This window comes from Loxodonta africana, chromosome 12, assembly GCF_030014295.1.
Source record: "Loxodonta africana isolate mLoxAfr1 chromosome 12, mLoxAfr1.hap2, whole genome shotgun sequence".
NCBI classification, from domain to species: domain Eukaryota; kingdom Metazoa; phylum Chordata; class Mammalia; order Proboscidea; family Elephantidae; genus Loxodonta; species Loxodonta africana.
The window spans coordinates 77,863,764-77,879,782 of record NC_087353.1 but is presented as its reverse complement, the minus strand read 5'-3'; the positions used below and the strand labels follow the sequence as shown (position 1 = coordinate 77,879,782).

The 16,019-nt window shown below is 39.7% G+C and overlaps 1 protein-coding gene across 1 annotated transcript in view; it reads right to left on the bottom strand.

Annotated features, from left to right (window-relative positions):
- LOC100671410 (phospholipid-transporting ATPase ABCA3-like) overlaps positions 1–16,019 on the bottom strand; it is a 253,632-nt gene that overhangs the window by 159,391 nt on the left and 78,222 nt on the right. Inside the window, exon 10 of the mRNA XM_003418893.2 lies at positions 4,764–4,901. Within this exon, the coding sequence (XP_003418941.1) occupies positions 4,764–4,901 (138 nt within the window). The remainder of the gene's footprint in view (positions 1–4,763; positions 4,902–16,019) is intronic.

Sequence of the window (16,019 nt, the reverse complement as noted above, 5' to 3'; positions counted from 1 at the left end):
GATCCTATCTATTGATGCAGAAAAGGCATTTTACAAAGTCCAACACACATTCATGATAAAAACTCTCAGCAAAATAGGAATTGAAGGAAAATTTCTCAACATAATAAATGGCATTTATACAAAGCCAACAGCCAACATCATCCTAAATGGAGAGAGTATGAAAGTATTCCCCTTGAGAAAAGGAACCAGACAAGGATGCCCTTTATCACCACTATTATTCAACATTGTGTGGGAGGTCCCAGACAGAGCAATTAGCCTCAAAAAGAAATAAAGGGCATCCAAATTGATAAGGAAAAAGTATCTCTATTTGCAGATGATATGATCTTATACACAGAAAACCCTTAAGAATCCACAAGAAAACTACTGGAGCTAATAGAAGAGTGCAGCAAAGTATCAGGACACAAGATAAACATAGGAACATCAGTTGGATTCCTCTACACCAATAAAAAGAACATGGAATAAAAAGACCAGACTTAATGGTCTGACTAAGACTAGAAGAATCCCGGCGGTCATGGTCTCCAAACCTTCTCTTGGCCCAGGACAGGAACCATTCCCGAAGACAACTCATCAGACATGGATTGGACTGGACAATGGGTTGGAGAGAGATGCTGATGAGGAGTGAGCTACTTGTATCAGGTGGACACTTGAGACAATGTTGGCATCTCCTGTCTAGAGGGGAGGTGGGAGGGTAGAGAGGGTTAGAAACTGGCAAAACGGTCAGGTCACGAAAAGAGAGACTGGAAGGAGGGAGCGGGCTGACTCACTGGGGGAGAGTAAGAGGGAGTATGTAGTAAGGTGTATATAAGTTTATATGTGAGAGACCGACTTGATTTGTAAACTTTCACTTAAAGTACAATAAAAATAATTAAAAAAAAAAAAAAGAACATGGAAGAGGAAATCACCAAATCAATACCATTTACAATAGCTCCCGGCAAGAAAAAATACTTAGGAATAAGTCTAACCAGAGATGTAAAAGACGTATACAAAGAAAACCACAAGATGCTACTACGAGAAACCAAGAGACTGGGATAAGTGGAAAAATATACCTTGCTCACGGAGAGGAAGACTAAACATTGTGACAATGTCTACTCTACCCAAAGTGATCTACAGATAGAATGCAATCCGATCCAAATTCAATGGCATTTTTTAATGAGATGGAGAAACAAGTCACCAACTTCATATGGAAAGGGAAAGAGACCCTGGATAAGTAAAGCATTACTGAGAAAGAAGAACAAAGTGGAATCCCTCACACTATCAGATTTTAGAATCTATTGTACTGCTACAGTAGTCGGAACAGTCTATGTATCTGTTGTACTGGTATAACAACAGATACATAGACCAATGGAATAGAACTGAGAATCCAGATGCAAATTTATCCACCTACGAGCAGCTTATATTTGACAATGGCCCAAAGTCTGTTAAACGGAGAAAAGACAGTCTCTTTAACAAGTGGTCCTGGAAAAACTGGATCTCCAGCTGCAAAAAAATGAAACAAGACCCATAGCTCACACCATGTACAAACTATCTCAAAATAGATCAAAGACCTAAATATAAAATCTAAAATGATAAAGATCATAGAAGAAAAAATAGGGATGTTAGGAGCCCTAATACATGGCATAAACAGTATACAAAACATAACTAACAATGCACAAATACCAGAAGAGAAACTAGATAACTGGTTTATCTAGTTTCTAAAAATCAACAACTTAGGTTAATCAAAAGACTTCACCAAAAGAGTAAAAAGACAACCTACAGACTGGGAAAAAGTTTTTGGCTATGACGATTCCAATCAGCGTCTAATCTCTAAAATCTACAAGATACTGCAAAAGTTCAACAACAGAAAGACAAATAACCCAATTAAAAAATGGGCAAAGTATATGAACCAAAGAAGACATTGAGGCGGCTAACAGATACATGAGGAAATGCTCATGATCATTAGCAATTAGCCGTTAGAGAAAAGCAAATCAAAACTACAACGATAAACCATCTCATCCCAACAAGGTTGCATTAATCCAAAAAACACAAAATAATAAATTTTGGAGAGGTTGTGGAAAGGCTGGAACACTTATACACTGCAGGTGGGAAAGTAAAATGGTACACACGAATAGATATATGCGCAGCCATGTTCACTGCAGCACTGTTTACAACAGCAAAAAGATGGAAACAACCAAGGTGCCCATCAATGGATGATTACGGTTAAACAAATTATGGTATATTCACACAATGGAATACTGTGCAATGATAAAGAACAATGATGAACCTGTAAAACATCTCGTAACACGGAGGAATCTGGAAGGGATTATGCAGAGTTAAATTAGTCGTAAAAGGACAAATATTGTATGAGACCACTATTATAAGAACTCAAGAAAATGTTTAAATACAGAAGAAGACATTCTTTGATGGTTATGAGGGTGGGAAGGGAGCAAGGGAGAGGGGTATTCACTAATTAGATAGTAGACAAGAACTCTTTTAGGTGAAGGGAAGGACAACACACAATACAGGGGAAGTCAGCACAACTAGACTAAGCCAAAAGCAAAGAAGTTTCCTGAATACGACCAGAGTAGCAGGGGTGGAGGTCTGAGGACCATGGTTTCAGGGGACATCTAGGTCAACTGGCATAACGAAGTGTATTAAGAAAACGTTCTGCAACCCACTTTGGTGAGTGCCATCTGGGGTCTTAAAAGATAGCAAGTGGCCATCTAAGGCGCATCAATTGGTCTCAATCCAACTGGAGCAAAGCAGAATGAAGAACACCAAAGATACAAGGAAAATATAAGCCCGAGACAAAGAAAGGGCCACATAAACAGACTCTATCAGCATGAGACTGGAAGAACTAGATGGTGCCCAGCTACCACCAATGACTGCCCTGACAGGAACACAACAGAGAACCCCTGATGGGGCAGGAGAAAAGTGGGAGGCAGGCATAAAATTCTAGTAAAAAGACCTGACTTAATGGTCTGGCTGAGACTGGAGGGACCCCAGAGGTCATGGTCCCCGGACTCTCTGTTAGCCCAAAACTAAAACCATTCTAGAAGCCAACTCTCCAGAGAAAGGTTAGGCTGGAGCATAAGACATAAAATGATACTGCTGAGGAGTGTGCTTCTTAGCTCAAGTAGACCCATGAGACTATGTGGGCAGCTTCTGTCTGGAGGTGAGATGAGAAGACAGAGGGGGATGGAAGCTAGTTGAATAGACATGGGAAATACAGGGTGGAGAGAAGGAGTGCGCTGTCACATTGTAGGGATAGCAACTAGGGTCACATAACAATGCGTGTATAAGCTTTTGTATGAGAAATGGACTTGAATTGTAAACTTTCATTTAAAGCATCATTTAAAAAAATTAAAAAGAAAAAAGAAATCAAATGACCAATTGCATTAGGCAAACCAGCTGCAAAAGACCTGTTTAAAGTGTTAAAAAGCAAAGATGTCACTTTAAGGACTAAGGTGTGCCTGACCCAAGCCATGGTGTTTTCAATCACTTCATGTGCATGCAAAAGCTGGAGAATGAATAAGGAAGACCTCAGAAAAATTGATGCCTTTGACTTATGGTGTTGGCAAAGAATACTGAATATATCATGGACTGCCACAAGAACAAACAAATCTACCTTGGAAGAAGTGCAGCCAGAATGCTCTTTAGAAACAAGGATGGTGAGACTTCATCTCGCATACTTTGGACATGTTATCAGGAGGGACCAGTTCCTGGAGAAAGGCATCATGCTTGGTAAAGCAGAAGGTCAGCAAAAAAGAGGAAGACCCTCAATGAGATGGGCTGACACAGTGGCTGCAACAAGGGGCTCAAGCATAACAACTATTGTGAGGATGGCACAGGACTGGGCAGTGTTTCATTCTGTTGTACACATGGTCACTATGAGTTGGAATTGACTCGACGGCAACGAGCTTTGGAATATATTTGGAGTAAAAGATTAAGGAGAAAGAATGGCAACTAATGGCTTCATTACAAAGTCACTGGTGGGCTTAAAGCCTTGGAGGAACATGATCCATGTTTTGAAAAGATCTTTCTGACTGTGTGTGTGTGTTAGCTGCCATCGAGCTGGCTCCAACTGATAGTGACCCTATGTACAACAGACTGAAACACTGCCCAGTCCTGTGCCATCCTCCTAACAGTTGTTATGCTTGAGCCCATTCTTGCAGCCGCTGTGTCAATCCATGTTGCTGAGGGTCTTCCTCTTTTTTACTGACCTCCTACATCAGTTGAAGTCCAAATATACTGGTAACATATATTGATGTTTCTCAAATGCATCGAGATCATTGTCACCTCTGGGTCTTTGAATTTGCTGTTCTGACCTCTTTGTGTGCTCTGCCCTTGGCTTTTCAGATGATTGACTCTTCTTATTCTTTAGGTCTCACCTCAAATATAATCTCTTCAGAGAGGCTTTCCTTTAACTATTCTTAGTCTTATCCTTCCTACCCGACTCCCCAGATGTTAATTCCATCACCCAATTTATCTTTATGGCATTTATTACAAGATTCAAATCATTTTTTGCGAAGTCGGTAAGAAGAGGTTCAAAGTAATGTATAACTTATGGAGCAAGTAAGACAATATCTGAAAAGAGAAATGTGTATTTCTATATTCTATTCATCACAGCTCCAACTGGGCTCTACCTTTTAAAATGAGTCTATATTGATTATGACCCTTTATTAAGCATCTCATTTGTTTTCTTGAAATGGTCAGTTACAAACAATTCCAATGTATAGTATGTGGTTTTCAGTCCCTGAAGGAAAAACAGACCTTTGTAACATTACCTTGTACAAATGTTTCATTTGGATACCTGCCACCAGATCAGCAGGTTCGGCCTCAAAATCACTGTTCTGAGTTGTCCCATGTCTTGTTCTTTCTTCTCTTTCTTCTCTAATTCCTCGACTCCCAAACCAGTAAGAGCGCTACAGGGAAAGCCAAAATGTAGTTATCAAAACAAGCATTAAGAAATGAAGCACTCTATCTGAACAGAGGTATGACAGATAAAGTGATTAAATCAGCAACTGAAATTCTCCCTACAAATCAACGCCAAGGACCAGATGACTTCACTGGTAAATTTTATCAAACATTTAAAGAATTTACACCAGTCCTTTTCTAACTCCTTCAAAAAAACTGAAGAGGAAGGAATATTTCGTAACTCATTCTATGAGACCATCATTACCCTTACATCTAAGCCGGCAAAGACATCACAAAAAACTATAGACCAATATCTCTTATGCATATGGATGTAAATATCCTCAACGAAATACTAGCAAACTGAATCCAACAGCATACTAAAACAATCATATACCATGACCAAGTGGGATTTATCCCAGGAATGCAATGGTGGTTCAAGAGATGAAAATCAATCAATGCAATACACCACACTAACAGAATGAAAGGAAAACAAATAAACAAACACATGGTCATCTCAATTGATATGGGAAAAGCATTTGACAAAATCCAACAGCCTCTCATGGTGAATACTCAACAAACCAGGAAGAGAAGGGACATTCCTTAACATGAGAAAGGACATCTACAAAAAAAAACCATACCTAACATCATACTGAATGGTGAAAGACTGAAAGCTTTTCCCCTAAGATCACTAATAAGACAAGATAGCCACCACTACCAATTTTATTTAACATTAACCAGACCTATTAGGCAAGATAAGGAAATAAAAGTATCCAATTAGAAAGAAAGATGTAAAACTATCTTTATTCACAAATGATGTATAAAATCCCAAAGAATCTACAAAAAAAAAAAAAAAACTACTGGAACTAATAAATTTAGCAAAATCGCAGGATACACATTCAACATGCAAAATCAGTTGTTTCCATAAACTAGCAATGAACAACCCAAAAATGAAATCAAGAAAACAATTTCATTTACAGTGGCATCCAAAATAAAATAAATCTATTCAAGGGGGTGAAAAACTTGTACACCAAATAGTATAAGACATTGCTAAATTACTGAAGACCAAAATAAATGAAAATATATCATGTGCCCATGGATTGAAAAACATAATATTGTTAAGATCACAGAACTACCAAAAGCAATCTACAGATTCAATGCAGTCCCTATCAAAAATCTCATGGCCTTTTTTGTGGAAATGGAAAAGCCAATTCTCAAATTCATATGGAACTGCAAGAGGCCTCCAATAGTCAAAACAATCTTATTTATTTATTTATTTTTGGTGGCAATATACACAATCAAACATACATCCAATCAACAATTTCTACATGTACAGTTCAATGACATTGGTTATATACTTCACATTGTGTTACCGTTCTTACTATTTCTATTCATATTGTTTTACCACCATTAATCTAGACTCTGCTCCCTAAAGTTCTCATCTGTGATTTAGATAAACTATGGTCAATGTGAACTCACACAGATAATTCTTCGTAAGTGCGTAATGTTCACGGCAAATATTCTTTATTAATTGAGCCAAACTGTTGTTTAGTTTAACAATGGCTTTGTGGTATAGTTCTGGCTCAAAGTTTAAAAATTATTTCTGCATATTAGTTTCAGGGGTCCCCCCAGTCTCAATGGATCCAGTTTAAGTCTGGTTTCCATATGAGTTTCAAGTTCTGTTTCATGCTTTTCTTCCTTTTGACCAGGATCCATCTGTTGGGTCCCTGATCAAAATGTTCAGTAATTGTGGCTAGGTACCGTCCATTTCTTCTAGTTTCATAGTGAAGGAGGTTCATGGAGGCAATTAGATCTGCAGTTCATTTCCTTCACTGATTCCTGGATCTCCTTCCTCTGTTGCTCTAGGAAAATAGAGACCAACTCTTGTACCTTGGGTGGCCACTCACAAGCTTTTAAGACCCTGGGGGCTACTCACTGAACTAGAAGGTAGAACAGAAACTCTAAAAACAATGCTAGAAGAGGACAAATATTGTATGATACCACTATTATGGAAGAAGAAGTCGAAGCTGCTCTGAAGCCATTGGCGAAAAACAAGGCTCCAGGAATTGATGGAATATCAGTTGAGATGTTTCAACAAACAGATGCAGCGCTGGAGGTGCTCACTTGTCTGTGCCAAGAAATATGGAAGACAGCTTCCTGGCCAACTGACTGGAAGAGATCCATATTTATGCCTATTCCCAAGAAACGTGATCCAACTGAATGTGGAAATTATAGACCAATATCATTAATATCACACGCAAGCAAAATTTTGCTGAAAATCATTCAAAAACAGCTGCAGCACTATATTGACAGGGAACTGTCAGAAATTCAGGCCAGTTTCAGAAGTGGATGTGGAACCAGGGATATCATTGCTGATGTCAGATGGATCCTGGCTGAAAGCAGAGAATACCAGAAGGATGTTTACCTGTGTTTTATTGACTATGCAAAGGCATTCAACTGTGTGGATCATAACAAACTATGGATAACACTGAAAAGAATGGGAATTCCAGAATACTTAATTGTGCTCACGAGGAACCTTTACACAGATCAAGAGGCAGTTGTTCGGACAGAACAAGGGGATACTGATTGGTTTAAAGTCAGGAAAGGTGTGTGTCAGGGTTGTATTCTTTCGCGATACCTATTTAATCTGTATGCTGAACAAATAATACGAGAAGCTGGACTGTATGAACAATCCATCAGGATTGGAGGAAGGCTCATGAACAACCTGCGTTATGCAGATGACACAACCTTCCTTGCTGAAAGTGAAGAGGACTTGAAGCATTTACTAATGAAGATCAAAGACCATAGCCTTCAGTATGGATTAAACCTCAACATAAAGAAAACAAAAATCCTCACAACTGGACCAATGAGCAACATCATGATAAATGGAGAAAAGACAGAAGTTGTCAAGGATTTCATCTTACTTGGATCCACAATCAACAGCCATAGAAGCAGCAGTCAAGAAATCAGAAGATGCACTGCATTGGGCAAATCTGCTGCAAAGGACCTCTTCAAAGTGTTGAAGAGCAAAGATGTCACCCTGAAGACTAAGGTGCGCCTGACCCAAGCCATGGTATTTTCAATCACATCATATGCATGTGAAAGCTGGACAATGAATAAGGAAGACAGAAGAAGAGTTGACGCCTTTGAATTGTGGTGTTGGCAAAGGATATTGATTACACCATGGACTGCCAAAAGAACAAACAAAGCTGTCCTGGAAGAAGTACACCCAGAATGCTCCTTAGAGGCAAGGATGGTGAGACTGCGTCTTACATGTTGTCAGGAGGGATCAGTCCCTGGAGAAGGACATCATGCTTGGCAGAGTACAGGGTCAGCAGAAAAGAGGAAGACCCTCAAAGAGGTGGATTGACACAGTGGCTGCAACAATGAGCTCAAGCATAACAAGGATTGTAAGGATGGTACAGGACCGGGCAGTGTTTCATTCTGTTGTGCATAGGGTCGCTATGAGTCAGAACTGACTCTATGGCACCTAACAACAACAACAACAACCACTATTATAAGAGCTCTACATTAAGTTTATTGTAGATGGTTATGAGGGTGGGGAGGCAGGGAGAGGAACAGTCACTAACTAGATAAAAAAAAAAAATAGTAGATAAAAATTTTTTTAGGTTAAGGGAGGGGCAACACACAATATAGGGGGAAGTCAGCACAACTAGACTAAGCCAAAAGCAAAGAAGTTTCCTGAATATGACCAAACTTCGAGGGGTACAGTAGCAGTGGTAGTGGTCTGAAGACTATGGTTTCAGGGGACATCTAGGTCAAATGGCATAACAAAATGTATTAAGGAAACGGTTTGCATTCCACTTTGGTGAGAGGTGTCTGAGGTCTTAAACGCTAGCAAGTAGCCATCTAAGATGCATCAATTGGTCTCTACCCACCTGGAGCAAAGGAGAATGAAGAACACCAAAGGCACAAGGTAAGTATAAGCCCAAGAGACAGAAAGGGCCACATAAACCAGAGACTACACCAGCCTGAGACCAGAAGAACTAGATGGTGACCGGCTATAACCGGTGACTGCCCTAACAGGGAGCACAACAGAGAATCCCTGAGGGAGCAGGAGATCAGTGGGACGCAGACCTCAAATTCTCATAAAAAGACCAGACTTAGTGGTCTGACTGAGACTAGAAGCACCCCAAAGGTCATGGTCCCCAGACCTTCTGTTAGCCCAAGACTGGAACCATTCCCAAGGCCAACTCCTCACACAGGGATTGGACTGGACTATGAGATAGACAATGATGCTCATGAGGAATGAATGAACTTTGTGGCTCAAGTAGGCACATGAGACTATGTGGGCGACTCCTGTCTGTTGGCAAGATGAGAAGGAAGAGGGGGACAGGGGCTGGTTGAATGGACACGGAGAATACAGGGTGGAGAGGAGGAATATGCTGTCTCATTAAGGGGAGAGCAGCTGGGAGTGCACAGCGGGTTGTGTATGGCTGTTTATATGAGAGACTGACTTGATATGTAAACCTTCACCTGAAGCACAATAAATAAATTAAAAAAAACAAAACAATGCTAGGCCAATTGACTGGAGACTAATAAAGCCATGACCCTAAACCTCTAAACTAAGAAAACTAGTCCCATAAGGTTTAGTTGAACCTAAGTAGTATCAAAAAGTGTAGTTTTTTTTGGTTGCTGTTGTGGTTTAAAATTATATAAAACACTTTTTTTGCAGTGTACACATTAGTGGTGATAGCTACATTAGTCAAGTTGTGCATCCATTAACCTTAGTTGATGCCAATTTTCCCATCACTACAGACAAAAGTTCACTATTTCCCAGATAATGATTACCCCTCTTACTCCCTGCTCCTTCCCCCATCACTAGTAAACATTGGTCTAAATATAATTACCTATTCTTGTCATTTCATATAAGTGAGACCATACGATATTTGTCCTTTTGTGATTGACTTATTTCACTCAACATTTATCAGAACTTCATTTTTCTTTAAGGCGTTTTTTTTGTTTTTTTTTCTTTTTAGTATTCCATTGTGCTAACGTACCACTATGTGTTTATGCATTCATATGTTGATGGGCACTTTGTTGTTCTACCTTTTTGCTATTGTGAATAATACTGCAGTGAATATTGGTGTACTTATGTCTATTTGTGTCATTATTTTTTGGTCCCTGGAGTATATACCTAGGTGTGGAATTGCTGGGTCATATGGTAGTACAAGTCTAATTTTGTGAGGAATTGTCACACTGTTTTCCACAACAGTTGTACTATTTTAAATTCCCAGCAGTGGATAAAGGTTCCGATTTTCTCCACATCCTCGTCAACATTGGCTTTCTTTATTTTTGATCATTGCCATTCTACCAGGGGTGAGGTGGTACCTTACTGTAGTTTTGACTTCCATCTCCCAATAGGAGCACTAGTGGCTCAGTGGTTAAGAGCTCAGCTGCTAACCAAAAGGTCAGCAGTTTGAATCCACCAGCCACTCCTTGGAAACCCTATGGGACAGTACTACTCTGTCCTATAGCGTCGCTATGAGTCAGAATTGACTGGACAGCAATGGGTTTTGGGGTTTAACAGCTAATGAGAATGAGCTTCTTTTTATGTGTTTGTTGGCCACTTGAATATCCTCTTAGGTGAAACGTCTCTTCATATCCCTTGTCCATTTTTGACTGGTTTATCTTTTTATTGTTAAGCTGTAGAAGTTTTATATATATTTTGGATGTTAGACTCTTATCAGGTATATCGTTCCCAAAGAATTTTACCCAGTCTGTAGGTTGTCCTTTTTACTCTTTTGATAAACACAGTATTTAATTTTTATGAGACCCCAGTTACCTACTTTGTCTTCTGCTGCTCATGCACTTGTAGTTGTATTTGATAATTTACCATTAAAAAAAACTACGTCACATAGTTTTGCCCCTCTATTTTCTTCCAAGAATTTTATGGTTTAACTTTAATATTTAGGTCATTGATCCATTTTGAATTAGTTTTTGCATATGGTGTGAGGTCTGGGTCATGCTTCATTTCTCTGTGTGTGGAAACCCAATTTTTCCACCATCATTTGTTGAAGAGACTCTTCCTTCCTGATCGAGTGAACTTAGCACCCTTGTCAAAAATCAGTTGTCCAAAGATAGGGATTTATTTCTGGTAATATTTGCAGAGGCGGACTGTCACATTGTTCCCCCGTGGAGCAGCTGGTAGGCTTGAACCACTGACCTTTCGGTTAGCAGCCCAGAGCTTAACCACTGTGCAACCTGGGCTCCTTCTCAATTTATTACATTGGCCTATATGCCTATATTGGAAACCTTGGTGGCGCAGTGGTTAACAGCTACAGCTGCTAACCAAAAGGTCAGCAGTTCAAAGCCACCAGGCACACCTTGGAAACACTATGGGGCAGTTCTACTCTGTCCTATAGGGTTGCTATGAGTCAGAATCTACTTGGCAGCAATGGGCATATGTGCCTATCATTGAGCCAGTACCACTCTGTTTTGATTACTGTAACTCTGTAGTATGTTTTGAAATTGGGGAGAGTGAGGCCTCCTACTTTGGTCTTTTTCTTCAAAATCGATATGGCCATTTGGGGCCTCTTTACTTTCCATGTAAAACTGAGGATTAGTTTTTCCATTTCTGTAAAGAATGCTGTTGGAATTTTTATCAGGATTGCATTGAATCTATAGGTCAATTTGGGCAGTATTGATATTTTCACAGTATTATATCTTCTAATCCATGAGCATGAAACCTCTTTTAACTTATTTAGGTCTACTTTAGATTCTTGCAGCAGTTTTTTTTTTTTTTTTATTAACTTTTATTGAGTTTCAAGTGAACGTTTACAAATCAAGTCAGACTGTTAAATATAAGTTTATATACACCTTACTCCGTACTCCCACTTACTCTCCCCCTGAGTCAGCCCTTCCAGTCTCTCCTTTCGTGACAATTTTGCCAGCCTCTAACCCTCTCTAACCTCCTATCTCCCCTCCAGACAGGAGATGCCAACACAGTCTCAAGTGTCCACCTGATACAAGTAGCTCACTTTTCATCAGCATCTCTCTCCAACCCATTGTCCGGTCCCTTTCATATCTGATGAGTTGTCTTCGGGGATGGTTCCTGTCCTGTGCCAACAGAAGGTTTGGCGACCATGACTGCCGGGATTCCTCTAGTCTCAGTCAGACCATTAAGTATGGTCTTTTTATGCGAATTTGAGGTCTGCATCCCACTGATCTCCTTCTTCCTCAGGGGTTCTCTGTTTTGCTCCCTGTCAGGGCAGTCGTCGATTGTGGCCAGGCACCAACTAGTTCTTCTGGTCTCAGGATGATGTAGGTCTCTGGTTCATGTGGCCCTTTCTGTCTCTTGGGCTCTTAGTTGTCATGTGACCTTGGTGTTCTTCATTTTCCTTTGCTCCAGGTGGGTTGAGAACAATTGACGCATCTTAGATGGCCGCTTGTTAGCATTTAAGACCCCAGACGCCACCTTTCAAAGTGGGATGCAGAATGTTTTCATAATAGAATTATTTTGCCAATTGACTTAGAAGTTCCCTTAAACCATGGTCCCCAAACCCCCACCCTTGCTCTGCTGACCTTTGAAGCATTCATTTTATCCCGGAAACTTCTTTGCTTTTGGTCCAGTCCAGTTGAGCTGACCTTCCATGTATTGAGTATTGTCCTTCCCTTCACCTAAAGCAGTTCTTATCTACTAACTAATCAGTAAAAAACCCTCTCCCACCCTCCCTCCCTCCCCGCCTCGTAACCACAAAAGTATGTGTTCTTCTCAGTTTATACTATTTCTCAAGATCTTATAATAGTGGTCTTATACAATATTTGTCCTTTTGCCTGACAAATTTCGCTCAGCATAATGCCTTCCAGGTTCCTCCATGTCATGAAATGTTTCACAGATGCGTCACTGTTCTTTATCGATGCGTAGTATTCCATTGTGTGAATATACCACAATTTATTTAACCATTCATCCATTGATGGACACCTTGGTTGCTTCCAGCTTTTTGCTATTGTAAACAGAGCTGCAATAAACATGGGTGTGCATATATCTGTTTGTGTAAAGGCTCTTATTTCTCTAGGGTATATTCTGAGGAGTGGGATTTCTGGGTTGTATGGTAGTTCTATTTCTAACTGTTTAAGATAACGCCAGATAGATTTCCAAAGTGGTTGTACCATTTTACATTCCCACCAGCAGTGCATAAGAGTTCCAATCTCTCCGCAACCTCTCCAACATTTATTATTTTGTGTTTTTTGGATTAATGCCAGCCTTGTTGGAGTGAGATGGAATCTCATCGTGGTTTTAATTTGCATTTCTCTAATGGCTAATGATCGAGAGCATTTTCTCATGTATCTGCCAGCTGCCTGAATATCTTCTTTAGTGAAGTGTGTGTTCATATCCTTTGCCCACTTCTTGATTGGGTTGTTCGTCTTTTTGTGGTTGAGTTTTGACAGAATCATATAGATTTTAGAGATCAGGCACTGGTCGGAGATGTCATAGCTGAAAATTCTTTCCCAGTCTGTAGGTGGTCTTTTTACTCTTTTGGTGAAGTCTTTAGATGAGCATAGGTGTTTGATTTTTAGGAGCTCCCAGTTATCTGCTTTCTGTTCGTCATTTTTGGTAATGTTTTGTATTCTGTTTATGCCTTGTATTAGGGCTCCTAAGGTTGTCCCTATTTTTTCTTCGATGATCTTTATCATTTCAGTCTTTATGTTGAGGTCTTTGATCCACTTGGAGTTAGTTTTTGTGCATGGTGTGAGGTATGGGTCCTGTTTCATTTTTTTGCAAATGGATATCCAATTATGCCAGCACCATTTGTTAAAAAGACTATCTTTTCCCCAATTAACTGACTCTGAGCCTTTGTCAAATATCAGCTGCTCATACGTGGATGGATTTATATCTGGGTTCTCAATTCTGTTCCACCGGTCTATTTTCCTGTTGTTGTATCAATTCCAGGCTGTTTTGACTACTGTGGCTGTATAATAGGTTCTGAAATCAGGTAGAGTGAGGCCTCTCACTTTCTTCTTTTTCAGTAATGCTTTGCTTATCCGAGGTATCTTTCCCTTCCATATGAAATTGGTGATTTGTTTCTCTATCACCTTAGAAAATGACATTGGAATTTGGATCGGAAGTGCATTGTATGTATAGATGGCTTTTGGTAGATAGACATTTTTACTATGTTAAGTCTTCCTATCCATGAGCAAGGTATGTTTTTCCACTTAAGTATGTTCTTTTGAATTTCTTGTAGTAGAGCTTTGTAGTTTTCTTTGTATAGGTCTTTTACATCCTTGGTAAGATTTATTCCTAAGTATTTTATCTTCTTGGGGGCTACTGTGAACAGTATTGATTTGGTTATTTCCTCTTCGATGTTCTTTTTGTTGATGTAGAGGAATCCAAGTGATTTTTGTATGTTTATCTTATCACCTGAGACTCTGCCAAACTCTTCTATTAGTTTCAGTAGTTTTCTGGTGGATTCGTTGGCGTTTTCTGTGTATAAGATCATGTCATCTGCAATAGAGATAATTTTACTTCCTCTTTGCCAATCCGGAAGCCCTTTATTTCTTTGTCTAGCCTAATTTCTCTGGCTAGGACTTCTAGCACAATGTTGAATAAGAGCGGTGATAAAGGGCATCCTTGTCTGGTTCCCGTTCTCAAGGGAAATGCTTTCAGGTTCTCTCCATTTAAAGTGATGTTGGCTGTGGGCTTTGCATAAAAAAAATTTTTTTTTCTTTTTTTTTTGCATAGATGCCCTTTATTATGTTGAGGAATTTTCCTCCAATTCCTATTTTGGTGAGAGTTTTTATCATAAATGGGTGTTGGACTTTCTCAAATGCCTTTTCTGCATCAATTGATAAGATCATGTGGTTTTTGTCTTTTGTTTTATTTATGTGGTGGATTACATTAATGGTTTTTCTAATCCCACTTGGTCGTGGTGAATTATTTTTTTGATATGTTGTTGAATTCTATTGGCTAGAATTTTGTTGAGGATTTTTGCATCTATGTTCATGAGGGATATACGTCCATAATTCTCTTTTTTTGTGATGTCTTTACCTGGCTTCGGTATCAGGGAGATGGTGGCTTCATAGAATGAGTTGGGTAGTATTCCGTCATTTTCTATGCTTTGAAATACCTTCAGTAGTAGTGGTGTTAATTCTTCTCTGAAGGTTTGGTAGAACTCTGCAGTGAAGCCGTCCGGGCCAGGGCTTTTTTTTGTTGGGAGTTTTTTGATTACCGTTTCAATCTCTTTTTTTGTTATGGGTCTATTCAGTTGTTCTACTTCTGAATGTGTTAGTTTAGGTAGGTAGTGTTTTTCCAGGAATTCATCCATTTCTTCTAGGTTTGCAAATTTGTTAGAGTACAATTTTTCGTAATAATCTGATATGATTCTTTTAATTTCAGTTGGGTCTGTTGTGATGTGGCCCTTCTCGTTTCTTATTCGGGTTATTTGTTTCCTTTCCTGTATTTCTTTAGTCAGTCTAGCCAATGGTTTATCAATTTTGTTAATTTTTTCAAAGAACCATCTTTTGGCTTTGTTAATTCTTTCAATTGTTTTTCTGTTCTCTAATTCATTTAGTTCAGCTCTAATTTTTATTATTTGTTTTCTTCTGGTGCCTGATGGGTTCTTTTTTTTTTTTTTTTTTTTTTCACATTCATGGTTACATGGTTTATTAGGGTAACAGTGCAGAAGTAACAGGTTACAATTTGGGTTGCAACACCAGAAAACTCAGCATACAACTCAGGGTCAGGTATATGGGCGAGGTCTGGGAAGGTCCCCAAAGAAGACAGCATGTCTCTACCTTTGTCAACCGGGGCAGCTTCAGATAAGCTTCCGGCTGGAATAGGTCTTCCTCAGGGCGGCTCTCCAGCAGCTCTCCTCTCATCAGGGCAGCTCTGCCCTCAGGTAGCACGGTTGTTATAAGCCAGGCCATATAATCCTTGTCAGTTACAAGGCGGGATCCCTAGACAATCTGGGGAAAGGTCAGCTACTGGGTAGGTATCCTTAGCCAATTCATGTAGAGTTCAGACTGGGTGGGAACCCCCAGCCAATCCGGGGAAAGGTCAGCTACTGGGTAGGTATCCTTAGCCAATTCATGTAGAGTTCAGACTGGGTGGGAACCCCCAGCCAATCCAGGTAAAGGTCAGCTACTGGCTGCCTCCCCATCCCCCCGCC